The following is a 16,332-nucleotide window of genomic DNA, read 5'->3' on the forward strand; positions in this document are numbered from 1 at the left end:
TACATTCATGAGATGGTGTTCTCATCTATATGATCTGGCCAACTGGCAAGTAAGTCCAATGACTAATAGGTCTGAAACTCTAGCCTTTCATTTTTTCCTAATTTGCGGTAATAGCATTTTTTATTTGTTTTCTCCATGTGTTTTCGTTAATTTAGATCTACTCTTGCGCAATGAATAACGTCGATATATAGTTGGCTTTGTCCCGTAGGGAAGTATCTTTTATTATTTTTCACGTTTTCAAAAACAATTCCAGAAGACAAAAAATAAAAAAGGCGTAAAGAGAGTTCGCCGAGCAATCCCCACAACACAATATATACGAAATGTTTTGTTTTTCTTTTCTTTTCTTGTTTTCTTGATTTTGTTTTTGTTGGGTTAAAAGTGCAAGTAGATTTTTTCACACAACTGAAGAAAAACACACGGGTTATCATCGATCTGTCATTCATTTTTGTTATCGATCTTTTAGGAGTTTGACGAATCATCAATCATGGTCTTAAATGTCTTGTTCCTTAATTTCTTTTCATCCGAGAGAATTTTCGCAAACCTACATGGACAAGATATTCAAACGATGAGATTGATTGATATCCAAGAAACCATCAAAAAGATTTGAAAATTTGAATCACCTTTTGAGTTCTTGATCATTGTTGACGGTTTTAGGAATAGGTTCATATGTATAAGTGTCGAGGTTCATACGCATGACATTTGTGTCCAGTAATTTCTCTCCAATATTCTTTAAATTCTCTAAGTTCAACGTCTCGGAGTCATCCATAAAGACTTCATCTTTTTTCAATGTATCTGCCTGAGATAAACTTGCACATATCAATAATCTCATCTAGTTAATGATAGATAACACATTAAAATGTTTTAAGTATAGCTTCTTACGTCGATTCTTAGATAGTTATCCTCGGACTCTAGGGCTTGAAACAGAACCGAGGTGTGGTACTGAACCATGTCTCGGCTTGATTCAAAGATAATGTCTAATATCGGAGTTGTTTTATGCTTCCAGTTGTACGCCCAATTTTCGAATCCCCATTTTGCAGCCTCTACTGCACTGTAGTACTCCTCCCTTTTCGCCGATCCTGTCCCTATAGATATCACGATATACTTTTCGTATTCTAACGGCTTGAACCCATCCATATCAGGATGTTTGATTATAGACTTTCTAGACATAGCTGTCATGCCTACCAGAGTCTATGAACAACCAAACACAAAACATACAAGACAATTAGTTGATGATCATACAAGAAGGAGTAATGAGAAAATGGTACGAAGATTGTGTATTACCGGGTCATTAGCGGTAACACCACCGTCTATGAGGTTAAACGTTCTCATCTTATCGTTTTCGGGAAATTTATAAGGAGGTAAGTAAAATGGAGCAGCTGATGTGCCAATGCATATGTCTGATAACTTGGCGTTCAAACTAGGGTCAACTGATGCCTTCAACAACACGTAACAAAAGAATACAGAGCGTGTTAGTATGTTAGAGTGGTTAAAATGCTACGTTAATTATGGTTTAAGAACAGCGGGGTGGAGAAGAACATGGTATGAGGAGAAGATGGTGGGTTGAAGTTTCTTGATGTCGAAGGTAGGTATGACAACATTTGTGAGTGTCTGGTCAAGTTTTGTCTCTCCAAGAATCTCTCCCAATCTTGTATGCAGATACTCTCCGTTGTACTTTGGACGAAACAGTGCCCATAAAGCAGACGGATCCCACCATTTCGATCTACATTTTTTCAGGAAACAAAGAATTCTATATTCATAAGTAATTCACTAATCATCTCCACATCTAATGACAACTTGATTTTTAAAAACAAAACCTTTAGTAATTAGTTCTTTTTACATATCATTTAATCCTTTTCGTTAAACGAAACATACGAATTCATAATTGTGTGTTTCTATATTTTAGACCCTAATATATATATATCAATCTATAAATTATGTATACTTAAGAATTTTCATAAAAAACAACTATGACTACTACTTTCTTTACCCATAAAATATTTTAGGAGATTCTTCTAAGTAAAACGGGACAATGTCTTTGGCAGCATAAAGTGGCCGGCCGGAATCGTTCGGCGCAGTCAACATGGCCGTCATGAGGCCACCGGTGCTGGTTCCGGCTATCACGTCAAAATAATCGGCTAGCCTCACGCTTTCGTCATTATCAATTTCCTATTGAAACAAGAATCTCACACGTCAAACTCGTTTACACAATGATATATATGTTCAATTACTACTATATATCTTACAAATAATCGAGTAGATCCGCTAGCATATATATAGATGCGCATATGAAATTTAGATGATAACCCTTACTTTCTAGAAAAGAGTTTTGATCAAAATACAAAATGTTGGGGATTCAATCAAAACAAACATCTATAATTATAATATGTAAATGTAAAAAAACTGAAAACAAATATTCGCTGCACTAGTGAAAGGTTTTATGTATAACCTGAAGATGTTTTTCAAGATTAGCAAGGATGACTCCCCCAATGATTCCTCGGACTCCGCCGCCGTCGAGGCTGAGGATGGTTACAAGGTTTCCGTATTTCGGCGGTTTATTGTTCTTGAACATCGAATCATCCTTTATAACCAATTCTTCTTTTTCTGAGAACTGATTATAACTTTCGTTAGAACTCAATCTAGCCCTAGGAATTCCAAAATTTTGGATTTTCTTCCCACTGAAATTGTTAATAGTGGCTAATTTTGAAACACAGTGAAAAGCATTTGATCGATGATATCGACCAACAAAGCGAGTCATCAACCACTGGACCATACTTAGTTAATGACTCGTTTTTCTTTTGAGTTGTAAAAGTTTAAATCTAAAAATTGGTTTAGAAACCAAAAAAAAAAGAAGAAGATCAATGCAATAATTCTATACATTTTCGTCTTATATACACATGTGTGTGTATATTATAAAAATGCACAACTAAATGAGTGGGAGATTCGAAACGACAAATTTTGGGATCGATAAGACTCTTTCTTAATACATTCGTGCTAACCGTGATTTTAGTTTGGACCTTTTCTTTGTTATTAATTATTATAATAACCTTGGAACAACTAGTTCTTGAGACGAAGTCGAGATATAAATCTATATTTTAAAATAAAAGATTACTTTAATGTTTATCTAAATCTTTTGAAGAATCTATTGAAAATGACATATCATTATAGTATGACTAATTTCAAATGGTGGATGCAAAATTGCAAATACATGTAGAAAAATTTGCAGACGAGTTATATGACTTATAAAGCTAGTGTATCATATTTTTTAGTTTATAAAAACAGCATATGATACTTTTATGAAAGATATGTTTTTTCTTAAAACAATCAGGAACAAAATATTTTGTATGTAGGCTCTATGCAATAAGTAAGATATGATTAACAATTGATCCAACGAATTGGGCTTTTCAGATGATGAAACGGGCCTCTATGAAATAAATGATGGATTTTTTTCCTTCTAACTCTCTAATGATACAAAATACAAAGATTCCAAAACATATAAACTTTAATTCATTTTTTTTATAAAAATAGTAGTATTTTACATATGAGATGAGATCAGAATCAATAGAGTACAACAAAACACTCTGTCAGATTCCCACTTAGTTTTGAGGATTCCCCAAAAAACAAATTTGGACAATGATAACGCTCAAAATTTAATTAATAAGTTTCCCCAAAGTATAATTACCAAATTATGAATGAATAGTATTGCTCTCTCAGAATCAAAACACTGAAGGAGAAAAAAATAAAAATGGAATCTTTGAAACGTTTCCTCTGCTCTATTGCGCTTCTTCTTATCTCCCTTCTTCTACCTTCAAGCTTAGCTCAACAACAACAACATGAATCAATCAGAACAATGGAAGATTTTTCCGGATACCCAATTCACGAACCGGGTCAATTCGGTTCCATCAATCTCGCTTCTTCACTCTCCGTTGATGCTCCAGGACTGCAAAACCAGGTTCAATTTCTTAAAGTGGAACAGTAGATAACTAAAGTTTAGAACTTTGATTTTGATGGATGAAGTTCTTTTGTTTTTGGTTTTAGATAGATGAGCTATCTAGTTTCTCTGATGCTCCTTCTCCATCAGTCACCAGAGTTCTTTATACTGACAAAGATGTCTCGGCTCGAAGGTAATTTGAATCTGTTTACTTGATTGAGTAATCATAAAGATTAGATTTTGTGAAGCTAAGTTGATTGGTTTTGTTAGGTATGTGAAGAATTTGATGGCACTTGCTGGTCTTACTGTTAGAGAAGATGCTGTTGGTAACATATTTGGCAAATGGTTTGGTTCTCGCTCTCTGTTGCTAATTGTTTCGTTAAGAAGATAGGTTTGATTATGTTATCCATGTGAGGTGTGTTGTTTTGACTTCTCTAACTTAGGGATGGTTTAGAGCCAAATCTGCCTGCTGTAGCCACTGGTTCTCACATCGATGCTATTCCATATTCCGGGAAATATGATGGTGTTGTCGGTGTTTTAGGTGCGATTGAAGCTATCAATGTTTTGAAAAGGTATGAAGGATCTTTGGATAATGGAAAGTAAAGTCTAAGATTGTGTTTCCTGATGGTTTTTGGTGGATATTTCTTTTGTTTTCTTAAGGTCGGGGTTTAAACCGAAGAGGTCTCTGGAGATAATCTTGTTCACATCTGAAGAACCGACCCGATTTGGGATCAGTTGTTTAGGAAGGTACCCTTTGTGTTTATCTTTATGAACAGAGAAAAAATCCTTGTTCTGTTTCTTTTTGTCTTACTTGTACATGTTGTTGATACAGCCGCTTGCTTGCTGGAAGCAAAGAACTTGCAGAAGCACTAAAGACTACAGTTGTTGATGGCCAAAATGTGTCTTTTATAGAAGCAGCTAGATCAGCAGGATACGCAGAAGACAAAGATGACGACTTATCGAGTGTGTTCTTGAAGAAAGGAAGTTATTTTGCTTTTCTAGAGTTGCATATTGAACAGGGACCTATACTTGAAGACGAAGGTCCGGTTAACTTACCTTTTCTGCGTGGAAGAATTTTGTGTTTTTTCTCTCTTTCATTATAGTTAATAAGATCATTTTTGACCACAGGTTTAGATATCGGTGTTGTAACCGCCATTGCTGCTCCAGCAAGTTTGAAGGTGGAATTTGAAGGCAATGGAGGTCATGCTGGTGCTGTACTTATGCCATATAGGTGAGCTATATTATGCAACTGAACCATCTGTTTAACCACTAGGCACTAGTATACTGATCACTGTATAATGACTATTTCTTAGAAATGATGCCGGGCTTGCAGCTGCAGAGTTGGCTCTTGCCGTGGAGAAACATGTATTAGAGTCGGAGTCAATAGATACTGTTGGAACTGTTGGTAAGTTTTGCCTCACTAATTTCTAAAGAACTTACTCTCAATAGAACGTATTCACAGAATGAATCATTGTGGTTTAAGGTATTCTGGAGCTACATCCTGGGGCAATCAACAGCATTCCAAGCAAATCCCATCTTGAAATCGGTAATTCCTTATGTTTCATTACACATACTAATAGAGAAAGTCTGGTAAATATAACGTGCTTTATCTGAGCTCTTGAGGAAGCTGAGAGTAGTCCTATTTTTTTTTGGTTTGATCGTTGGACTAAGTTCTTTTTCTTGTGTTCTTTCAAAGATACAAGGGATATCGATGAAGCGAGAAGAAACACCGTGATCAAGAAAATTCAGGAATCTGCTAACACGATAGCTAAAAAACGAAAAGTGAAGCTATCAGAATTCAAGATTGTAAATCAAGATCCACCAGCACTCTCTGACAAACTAGTAATCAAGAAAATGGCAGAGGCAGCCACAGAACTTAACTTATCACACAAGATGATGATCAGCCGAGCTTATCATGATTCTCTCTTCATGGCCAGGTACCACAAAGTTTGCAAGTTTCATCTTCAGAATACTACCCTAAACTTTTAAATTAGAGCATCCTGAACCCTGATAACTTTTCAACATACAATAACTATTGAATTATTCCCCTGCAGAGTCCTAACTCATATTATAGAGTTATAGTAATTCATATTGAAACTCTTAAAGTTCCTTGTCCATTTCTCTAATCGCCATATCAGAATCCGTTAGATTCGTTAGCTACTTTGAATGTTCTTGCTTAGAGTGATGCTGAACTTTGTTGTATTTTGCTGTATCCAGGATATCTCCGATGGGTATGATATTCATTCCGTGCTACAAAGGTATATAGATGCGAATCAATTAGACCGTGATCTTAATCAAATCTGCATCCCCCATTAAGGTTTTTATTGGTTGCGTGATCTTTTGCAGGATACAGCCATAAACCTGAAGAATACTCATCTCCTGAAGACATGGCTAATGGAGTAAAAGTACTCTCCCTCACTCTGGCTAAGCTCTCTTTAGACTGATGCAAACCCTCTTTCTCATCCAGAAGCTTTGCACATTCTCTACCTTTTCTTCAGTCTTTGTATCTTTGACAATGTAAAGAAAATTCAATAAATGTTGTGGCTATCACTTATCAAGTTACAGTCACAGTTTTTTTTTTAAAATCTGTTGTAATTATCCGAGTTCATATACAATAGTGGTTCTGTTACATGTAATTAATAAAATATGTTTTTAAGTTAAGAATTTGACGTTTATTAAAAGATGACACAAGTTGTGAAATGTTAGTTAGCTCTTAGATTGTGACAGGGAACTAATTATTCTGCAGCTAATAGTATTATGAATGGTTGTCAAAGAAACTTTTTCTTTCTTTTTGACTTGAAAACAGAACAAAATCTAAAAAGTAGAGAATGTGATTGTTTAAATGGGAATACGTCTTTATTTGACATACCAAACTTCTCTTAGTTTATAAATTCTGGTCTTTAAAGTAATGATGTATTAGTTACAGATCATACATATATCTTGAAACTTATGTATACCAAACTTCTATCCATGCTTTTCCGGATACCTTAAATTGGAATATCTACAACAACAAAAAAAAAAAAAGAATTGTATATCTGTAACCTAAGTTTTTACAATAAAAAAGAGTGGTGTTTGAATTTAATTAATGAATTAAGATCTAAAATTGGAGCATATAGTTAGTGCGTTTTTGCTTTTTGGTGAGTAGCATATAGTTAGTGTTAGTGTTGTCTTTGTGTCAATAGTGTAAAGAAAAATATTGAACTGAAATAAACTAACGTAATTAAATAGAAATTAACTAGGTAATAAAAAACCAATTTATTAAGAAAAAACTACCGTTGTAAATTAGTGAGAGAGGAGAAAACAAAAAACAGTCTCCAAGCTACTTGGCCTAATAAAAGAGCATATCTTTAGAAGAAACATGCATGAGGCCGTAACTAAAAGAAAGTTCAGAAGAGAACTTCTCCCTCTTAATCATCTCTCATCTTTTTCTCATTCTCTCTTCTCTCTCTGTCTTTCTGAGCCAAAAGTTCAGGTGAATGATGCCTGGCTCGAGACCATTCAATCTCATGATCTCATGATTATAACGATGATGATGATGATGTCGGACCAGGCTTCATTCCCCTCAACTTACACGTTTTGCTTCTCAATCTTCAAGACCAATCGTTAGCCGATCACCTAATTCTCTAGTAAGCCAAGAAAGATGAACATAAATGGTGTATCCGTGTATATCATCTTTTTTTGTATGTATGCGTCTTTCATCATCAATCCGCAGCAATGTATATAATATGGTGTATATCAAAAACACATTAGGCATATCTATTAAAATTGTTTCCTTAATATATCTGTTAAACCTTGCTGATTAAGAGAAATAATATAATCGAAATTTCTTTTGACATGCATGCATATATATAAGAGTAACAGATCACCGAGTAAAGTTGAGGGGAAGGAAGCCTGGTTTAAAATGTTATCAAATGCTATATTTTCTGAAGAATGTAAAGCATGAAAAAAAAAACAAGAATTGATGATGCAGCTTGAAGCTGAGTTGGTCAATTTTGTATATATATTATAGGATCAATAGGTAATCAAAACTTCAATACTATTGTTTTCTTAATTTGTTTTAACATCGTACTTTATAATATGGACTTAATTTTAGGTCTAAATTAATTGTAGGAAGAAAGGTATCGTATCGAAATTAAAGTCAGCTTTAATTAGTGAAGGGCGTCTCTTTTTATCTTTACCAATTTCGTTGAAATATCTTGTTGTAATCAGTGTGGAAATTGGCTAAAAATAACTGTTTTTCCTTTCTTTCTTTTTGACTATTTAGCTTTCAACATTTCGTATGTATTATTTCCACTTGTTTCTAGTTGATTAATCAAGAATTATCCTCATAAGATTAATTAATGTAGTCTATTTACTGAGGAAATAGTTAAACTTTTCAAAGATATATCTTACGGTTTAATATGATATGTAATGTAAATACTATATAGCTAAAAAAGTCTTATATAAAAAATGGTCGATCAAATTTGTAATCATCAGAAGAGAAAATAATCACTGAAATTTGATTTTTCGTGAGAATGTGAAAAACGTTGTTAAACTGAAATGTGACGAGACAAACAAATTCATTACACATGATAAATACAATTTAAATATGCAATAATTAGTGTATTTATGGTTAAATTATAGAGCCAAACAAAAAGGCCGTAACATATATTATGGATGCCTGCATAATTATTTCTAAATAAATACTTTCACTTTCCTTTTCTTACTTGACCGCATAATTATTATATTTTCTTTTGCTTTCTCTATGGAGCAAAAGATATGCAATGTGTTCATAGATATACTCCATGCTTTGGAAGAGCTTAGTATACAAATTGTTTAGAAATCGAAACTGTGTTTTTTTTTTAATAATGTATCTTTCTCGAACTAGGTTACTAACCTCGCGCTTAGTGTTCAAAATTCATATATTCAATAAATCTATAAAAAATTATTTTCCTTATATATATAATATTTGAATTGATATTGTAAGAAGAAAAAATGACCATCCACAAATGCATGCCGCCGCAAACACTATGGGAAAAGAAATTTTGAAATATAGCGATTTAAAGTGGTCTGAAATGGTTTATAGCGATTTGAGTGATAGTATGTTGTTAAACGCTAATCTGCAACCACCCACAAATGTAATGTTTTTGAGTAGTTGCATAGAACCAATGTACCCTTTAATGACATTTCTCTAGTTTCACTAATTATATTATTATTGTTATTCAACTAGCATTCACTACTTATAAATCTAGTTTCTTTCTTCATCTTGAATACCAGATGATCACAAATGTTTTTTTATTACAATATATTAACCTTGTTGGTTGTTCATCAAAAAGGTCGTTTCCATTTGCACAATAGCATTATGTTACTATGTTACAATTAGAAGTTTTGAATATAAAACATGACCTGAAAAGAAGTAACATAATCAATCAGTCTCCACCATGAAAACATAAAAAGCTTGATAGATTTATTGTTCAAACATGGATAGAGTTCTAATCAAAAACAGCAATGTTGTCAAAAAACAATCAGGTCTTCTGATGAAAATGAGGGAGACTGATTCGCCGGAAATTGGTCATCACCCACCAAAGACTCATTGATATCACATTCTTGGTTCATGATATTGGTCATTTGATTTTGCTATATTTGGGATGTAGCTTTTGTAATACTGTCTAAAGCAAGACTGGATGAGTACTCTTAATGCTGTAGACATATTTTGCTGTTGAGTACAAAATAACTTTGATGAGTACAAAATAATTTTGGGCTGTGGAAAGACTTTACAGCAACAACCAATCATCCCTTTTGTTGTTGTTTTTTAGATCTCCTGTTATTCAACTAATAATTTCTAATTAAATATCTTTCTAAATCCTATGTTATTAAACATGAAATTTATTTAAAGTCATTCAAAACCATTTATAATCTCTTGTAATTCAATTAAACATTTATAAAAGTCATACTACATAAACAAGAAATTGAAAAATCTGTCACAATCTCAAAATAAATGATATAAAGATAAGATAATAAACTAATTGCGGTTATATTAACGTTAGTCTTGTCATTATTACAACAATCCTATAAGGATATATGCGTTATAGCATTACTATAAAAGATTTATTTTTCCAAACTATTGAAACACAGAACAAAAACATCTATAGAAATATAAGTCTCATTCCTCTTCTTCACCTTGTCTTTAAGAGACAAGCCCAGTTTTTTTCATCTCCTCCCTCACCAACACCAAACACAACCTCTAAGACAAGGTGAAGAAGATGAGTGACCTCCAAGCAAACAAAGATGCAGCGGCTGTGAATAGACAGTCTTCCTCGTCGTCGGCGGATCTTAATGGGCCATCTCCGATGAGAAAGATGATATCGGTGGCTTCTATTGCCGCCGGTATTCAGTTCGGTTGGGCTCTTCAGCTGTCTCTGCTAACTCCATACGTGCAGCTTCTTGGAGTCCCACACAAATGGTCATCTTTCATATGGCTCTGTGGTCCTGTCTCCGGCCTGCTTGTCCAGCCATCCGTCGGTTACTTCAGCGACCGATGCAAGTCAAGATTCGGTCGTCGTCGTCCTTTCATCGCTATGGGCGCCTTACTTGTCGCCGTTGCTGTCGTACTAATCGGATACGCGGCTGATTTCGGTCACAGCATGGGAGACAAAGTCGACGAACCTGTCAAGATGCGAGCCGTAGTTATCTTCGCTCTCGGTTTCTGGATCCTTGACGTGGCTAACAACACTCTCCAAGGACCTTGCCGCGCATTCCTTGGTGATTTAGCAGCTGGAGACGCTAAGAAAACACGAACAGCAAACGCATTTTTCTCCTTCTTCATGGCTGTTGGAAATGTTTTGGGATATGCGGCCGGATCGTACACTAACCTCTACAAGATCTTCCCTTTCACAATGACTAAAGCATGCGACATCTATTGCGCAAATCTCAAGAGCTGTTTCTTCCTTTCCATCACTCTCCTCCTAGTCGTCACCATCATAGCTCTTTGGTACGTGGAAGACAAGCAATGGTCGCCTAAGGCAGATTCCGACAACGAGAAAACTCCATTCTTTGGTGAAATCTTTGGAGCTTTCAAGGTGATGAAACGTCCAATGTGGATGCTATTAATCGTCACGGCCTTGAACTGGATCGCATGGTTCCCTTTTCTTTTGTACGATACTGATTGGATGGGTCGTGAGGTGTACGGTGGAGACTCAAAAGGAGATGACAAAATGAAGAAACTATACAACCAAGGAATTCACGTTGGTGGGTTGGGATTGATGCTTAACTCTATCGTTCTTGGATTCATGTCACTTGGTATTGAAGGTATTAGTAGGAAAATGGGAGGAGCTAAAAGGCTTTGGGGAGCTGTGAATATCATCCTCGCCGTGTGTTTGGCAATGACGGTTTTGGTTACTAAAAAGGCAGAGGAGCACCGGAGAATCGCCGGTCCGATGGCCCTTCCTACTGATGGCATCAGAGCTGGAGCATTGACTCTCTTTGCCCTTCTTGGAATTCCTCTTGCTGTAAGTCCAACATGTACCTTTTATCCAATTTTTGTTATTATTATCATCCATGATTTATTATTTGTTAAAATCAATAATCCATTTTTTGGTATCTTTTTATAGATTACATTTAGTATTCCGTTCGCGCTAGCTTCCATAATCTCTAGCAGCTCCGGTGCCGGTCAAGGTATTTTTACCTCTCTTTTATAAATATTATTTAAATCTTCTGTAAAATACTAATTAAATGTGTGAATACAAAAAGCTAAATTAAATCAGAGATCGGTTTCCAATTATCTCTACTTTACGTTTGAAGATTACAATTTTTTTATTACGTTTTTATTATTTATAACGTTGTAAATTTATGGTGATATCTGTTATCTACTAACTTAATTAGATTGATTAATTGATATTCTTACGGATTTGGTTTTCGTTAACCATAAGGAATTTGCTATATCAATAGAAAACAGTAATCGTTTTGTGTAACATAAATATTAAAGTGTCAAATTAAGGATGTGTTCTTTTTGTTGTCATCGCAGGACTCTCTCTAGGCGTTTTAAACATGACAATAGTGATACCACAAATGGTTGTATCATTTGGAGTTGGTCCTATTGATGCGTTATTTGGAGGTGGGAATTTACCAGGATTTGTGGTTGGAGCTATTGCAGCGGCAATCAGCAGTGTTGTGGCATTTTCCGTTTTACCATAATTTTTTTTGCGTTTTATTTGGTATATATGGACATGTTTAATATTATTGTAGCACTAGATAAGGACCCATACATGTATACTTGAAATTAATTTAAATTTCTCCTGTTAAATTACTGAAATTAATTTAAAATTTATGGCAGTTCTTACAAATAACACAAAAAATAAGTTAATTCCAAATTTAGCAAATCATCTCCAAAGTTCCAAAGTAACACAAATTAAATACATAAAACTTTTTTTTTTAACTTTATGGATGAATTAGGAAAATGTCGCCTAAAGATAAAAAAACAATTCTCTTGAAAAAAAAATATTCTTATATACCACGGTTTAAAACATTTTGTTCCAAATTGACTCTTAATTCCCACAAATTTTCTTTCTCTGATGGTAGATTATATGAGTCACAAAATTATCATTATTCGGTAGTAACTATTATTTTCTTTGTTTCTTATTAATTAATTTTTTAGAAAAAAAAGTTTGTTTCATGAAGCAATTTTTTAGGTTTTCTATACACTATTTATTAGTTATTATTGATGAATTTTAAACTTCAAGACAAATAATTAAATATCAGTAGTTTAAAATTATATAAAAATGTAAATCACAAAAGTTAATACATTTATAATCAATTTTAACATGTTTTTTTTAATCTATGTATTTTTTTCTAAAAAATGAATAATTAAAACATGACTAAATTTTGGCGACTTTCTATATCGTTTTGGCTAGTTTAATTATTTTATATTTTAATTATTTACAAAGATTGATATTACTGTCTTCTTTTCTTTTCTATTTTTGAACTATATATCACTCGTAAAAACTTCATCTTACACAAAAAAAGAAAAAAAGGTGATACATACGAATCTAAAGACCTGACTGCTTGAGAATACCTCTCTTCCTGGCATCAAAGGGATTGAAAAGAATGAAAATTGCGCTGACCAACGTATAAGCAGGATTGTTAAATTTACTGCACTAGGTTATTAAAAGGCCATACCTCTTCTTCAGATACTTTGTTTAACCACTCGTCTTGCTGATTCCATTTGCGTACAATAACCTTGTTTAGTCAACAAAAGATAGTGAATATATATTCACTTACGGTTTATACAGTTCCATGGTGCTACTAACAGGATATCACAGAGACCAGAGACCAGAACATTACTAAATGACATTTGAGGAATTTGATAAAAGTTCAAATTCGATAAAAGCTTTAAACTTTGAAGAAGTAGTTAACAAACCTGAGTATCGATTCCAACAAGCGTATGCTGAGGAACATCGAGAAAGAGAAGCGTAGCTCCATGCTTTACAAGCTCTAGTGCCTTCTTAGAATCCATAGCTTCCTTCTTCAAAATAGAGCGGAACAACGACTATATTCCAGAAGCCCCATTAAACAGGCCCATTAAAATATTGGGCCTATAAAGCGTGGCCCAAAACATGTGACAACGCGCGATTCACGCGGTTTACTTTATCAACCGACATAATCACATAAACGTTTATTTATAGAGAAACCTATCTTCCTGCCTCTTCAGATTCGTTTTATTTTTCAATCGTTTCAATTTCTAAAATTCTCAACGCGATCACCCCAATCCAAATTTAGGGTTTCTTTTGTCTTTCTGCGATCGATCTCTGGTAACTCATAACTTGTTGTTGAATCGCGAAGATGGCATCAAACGGATCCTTCTCTGCTCAGAGAAACGCAAACGCTGGAACAACGATGAAGAGACGAAACGACAATCGCGGTTACGGTGGCGGAATCGGATGTTATCAAGAGGAGAGGAACCGTTACGCGCCGCCGCAAAAACGTTTCAGATCGCAACTGCAACAGCAATTCCGATCTGGTCATAATCCTCTGTATCATTATGGTAGTAATACTAATAATAACGTGTCTAGGGTTTCTTCTCAGTCATATAACAATTACGGTGTTGATGTGATTGCTTCTAATTCAAGTTTTGCTTTACCTAACAATGATTCTAACACCAACAATTATCAGAAACCCTTTGTTGTTTATGGAAACCCTAATCCCCAAATTGTTCCTCTTCCATTACCTTATCGTAAGCTTGATCCTTTAGATTCGTTGCCTCAATGGGTTCCAAATTCAACTCCGAATTATCCTGTTAGGTCATCGAATTTTGTACCAAACACACCTGATTTTACGAATGTTCAAAATCCGATGAATCATTCGAACATGGTTTCAGTTGTGTCTCAATCGATGCATCAACCAATTGTTTTAAGCAAAGAATTGACTGATTTGCTTAGTCTTCTTAACAATGAGAAAGAGAAGAAAACTTCAGAAGCAAGTAATAATGATTCATTGCCTGTTGGATTAAGCTTTGACAATCCATCATCGCTTAATGTTCGACATGAATCTGTGATTAAGTCTCTGTATTCTGATATGCCGAGGCAATGTACTTCGTGTGGGGTGAGATTCAAATGTCAAGAAGAGCATAGTAAACATATGGATTGGCACGTAAGGAAGAACAGGTCGGTGAAAACCACTACAAGACTTGGTCAGCAACCGAAGAAATCGAGGGGATGGTTAGCGAGTGCATCTTTATGGCTTTGTGCACCAACGGGAGGAGGGACCGTAGAAGTAGCATCTTTTGGAGGAGGAGAAATGCAGAAGAAGAATGAAAAGGATCAAGTACAAAAACAACACATGGTGCCTGCGGATGAAGATCAGAAGAATTGCGCGTTATGCGTAGAGCCGTTTGAAGAGTTCTTTAGCCATGAAGCTGATGACTGGATGTACAAAGATGCAGTCTACTTAACCAAGAATGGTCGTATAGTTCATGTTAAGTGTATGCCTGAACCCCGACCTGCTAAGGATTTGAGAGAGCCGTCGAGGGTAATGTCTGTTACAGTTCCATCGGTTGCGAAAGCTATACTCTGCTGATTGAGATTTTTTATATCTCTGTTTTAGTCATTCGTTTTTTTAAAAGTAAATGTACATTACATTAATCAAGATGTAACACAAATACAGTTCTATCAATTGAATCTCCTATTTTACTCTTATCACCTCTTTACTTTTAATCCGGAGTTATAGAGTCTGTTTTATTGTAATCCAGAATTATAGTATAGATTGTTCCGGATTAACCAGTGAAATCTCACTTGATTCCCGGTTTACATAAACCAGACTCTCTATACCAATAAACCGAAACAAGGAAACCAATTCCTTTGTGTAACTCTCTATATTTATTCTCATTCTAATGAGATAACACATTCACAATCTATAAGTATAATGATGATGTCTGATCTTCCGGTGGCTTTGGTAGAAGAGATACTCTCTAGGGTTCCATTAACATCTCTAAGCGCGGTGCGATCTACTTGTAAAACGTGGAACGCTGTAGGATTAACATCTCTGTAGACTTATATTGGTATATGGTTTATGCGTAAGATTTCTCTTTTAAACCTTTTAAAAGAAGAATCTTTTATTTTGTTAGGTAACCCCTCGTCGGCCCTTTAAGTTTCTTACACCACGTGATCGGTTATCCTATGTATATACTACGTTCGTGAATGACCTATTGGGTATCCAATGCAAATCACAAGGTTAGACTAATACTGTTTGGCCCCATTTTTAATGACTCTCTAAAGCACAAGCTTCACAGTTGCAACTCTATCAATTATAGTGATACTTTACTTAGGGTTGAAGTCTTGAAGAGGCTGAAGTAGAGCTACATGTGTCCACAATCACCGAGAGGTAACATAAACCATAGAGTCGCACCTGTGAATCTACATGTGCCCACAATCTTTTTTCAGCAATCTTAAAACTTCTTTCACACTGCCATATATATATTCTATAATAACCAATATGAAATCCCGAAACAAATCAGGAACTAATGGAGACCCAAAAGCCAAGGTGACTAGGATTCTATTACGTAGTTGACATAAACAAGAGGTCGGTATAATACCCATAACCAAACCATTAACTATTTGGGACCTATTGCTAGCTGTTTTCAATCAAGCAGCTTTCAACTTTAAGTTTATAAATTCTTCACCAAGTTAATACAACCTCTTATTTTTATTTATTTCTGAGAATATTAAATGGGCTACAAGAAAGATTTGTGACTTGTGAGTGATAGATTTTTTTTTAGAAAATGAAGACAAACTTTGAGACAAGGTCTTTATGATGAAAGAAACTTTATTAGTCCGTGATGTTTCAACCCCAACTGTTTCATTGTTTTCTTTTTTTTTCCCTTCTTCTTCTTCTTTATTTTTTGGATCATAAGAAATTAAGGAATCTATTGCATA

General features: G+C 34.6%; 4 protein-coding genes, 1 long non-coding RNA gene and 1 other non-coding gene across 7 annotated transcripts; 4 read left to right on the plus strand and 2 right to left on the minus strand.

Annotated features, from left to right (window-relative positions):
- Positions 1–209: 209 nt before the first annotated feature.
- AT5G43590 (Acyl transferase/acyl hydrolase/lysophospholipase superfamily protein) lies at positions 210–2,837 on the minus strand (the record flags this gene model as incomplete). 2 transcript variants are annotated; one of them, NM_001344490.1, is made up of 7 exons in its annotated part: positions 210–541; positions 621–796; positions 880–1,188; positions 1,282–1,434; positions 1,537–1,720; positions 1,988–2,166; positions 2,447–2,837. In NM_001344490.1, the coding sequence occupies 7 exons, from the start codon at positions 2,768–2,770 to the stop codon at positions 460–462; spliced, it is 1,407 nt and encodes a 468-aa protein (NP_001330015.1). In that variant the 3' UTR covers positions 210–459. The 2 variants fall into 2 exon arrangements, with proteins under 2 accessions (NP_001330015.1, NP_199172.1); NM_123725.2 differs by having other exon boundaries at positions 217–541; positions 2,447–2,569.
- A 694-nt stretch (positions 2,838–3,531) lies between these two features.
- Positions 3,532–6,605, plus strand: UAH (ureidoglycolate amidohydrolase). Its single transcript, NM_123726.4, has 12 exons — positions 3,532–3,949; positions 4,036–4,121; positions 4,199–4,273; positions 4,372–4,500; positions 4,589–4,675; positions 4,761–4,969; positions 5,057–5,159; positions 5,242–5,333; positions 5,412–5,474; positions 5,625–5,865; positions 6,146–6,186; positions 6,275–6,605. Exons 1-12 carry the CDS (start codon positions 3,743–3,745, stop codon positions 6,370–6,372), a joined length of 1,431 nt encoding a protein of 476 aa, NP_199173.2. The 5' UTR covers positions 3,532–3,742; the 3' UTR covers positions 6,373–6,605.
- Positions 6,606–7,392: 787 nt separating this feature from the next.
- On the plus strand, positions 7,393–7,497 carry MIR166f. The gene has a single exon (NR_143322.1). It is a non-coding gene; the product is annotated as a microRNA ath-MIR166f precursor (primary transcript).
- A 2,474-nt stretch (positions 7,498–9,971) lies between these two features.
- SUC6 (sucrose-proton symporter 6) lies at positions 9,972–12,190 on the plus strand. Its single transcript, NM_123727.2, has 3 exons — positions 9,972–11,415; positions 11,518–11,581; positions 11,931–12,190. Exons 1-3 carry the CDS (start codon positions 10,171–10,173, stop codon positions 12,098–12,100), a joined length of 1,479 nt encoding a protein of 492 aa, NP_199174.1. The 5' UTR covers positions 9,972–10,170; the 3' UTR covers positions 12,101–12,190.
- A 1,387-nt stretch (positions 12,191–13,577) lies between these two features.
- AT5G43620 (Pre-mRNA cleavage complex II) lies at positions 13,578–15,095 on the plus strand. The gene has a single exon (NM_123728.4). The coding sequence runs from the start codon at positions 13,745–13,747 to the stop codon at positions 14,975–14,977; it is 1,233 nt and encodes a 410-aa protein (NP_199175.1). The 5' UTR covers positions 13,578–13,744; the 3' UTR covers positions 14,978–15,095.
- A 586-nt stretch (positions 15,096–15,681) lies between these two features.
- Positions 15,682–16,063, minus strand: AT5G06525. Its single transcript, NR_142925.1, has one exon. It is a non-coding gene; the product is annotated as an other RNA (long non-coding RNA).
- Between the last annotated feature and the right edge of the window lie 269 nt (positions 16,064–16,332).

Source organism: Arabidopsis thaliana, chromosome 5 (assembly GCF_000001735.4).
Source record: "Arabidopsis thaliana chromosome 5, partial sequence".
Classification (NCBI taxonomy): domain Eukaryota; kingdom Viridiplantae; phylum Streptophyta; class Magnoliopsida; order Brassicales; family Brassicaceae; genus Arabidopsis; species Arabidopsis thaliana.

What these genes read in the sequence shown, in the direction of transcription:
- UAH (NM_123726.4), top strand. Translation starts at nt 3,743, where the DNA reads ATGGAATCTTTGAAACGTTTCCTCTGCTCTATTGCGCTTCTTCTTATC. An exon ending in AAAGATGTCTCGGCTCGAAG is followed by an intron (nt 4,122 to 4,198) that starts GTAATTTGAATC and finishes TGGTTTTGTTAG; the next exon opens with GTATGTGAAGAATTTGATGG. An exon ending in ATTCATTCCGTGCTACAAAG is followed by an intron (nt 6,187 to 6,274) that starts GTATATAGATGC and finishes GATCTTTTGCAG; the next exon opens with GATACAGCCATAAACCTGAA.
- SUC6 (NM_123727.2), top strand. Translation starts at nt 10,171, where the DNA reads ATGAGTGACCTCCAAGCAAACAAAGATGCAGCGGCTGTGAATAGACAG. An exon ending in TTCTTGGAATTCCTCTTGCT is followed by an intron (nt 11,416 to 11,517) that starts GTAAGTCCAACA and finishes ATCTTTTTATAG; the next exon opens with ATTACATTTAGTATTCCGTT. An exon ending in CAGCTCCGGTGCCGGTCAAG is followed by an intron (nt 11,582 to 11,930) that starts GTATTTTTACCT and finishes TTGTCATCGCAG; the next exon opens with GACTCTCTCTAGGCGTTTTA.
- AT5G43620 (NM_123728.4), top strand. Translation starts at nt 13,745, where the DNA reads ATGGCATCAAACGGATCCTTCTCTGCTCAGAGAAACGCAAACGCTGGA.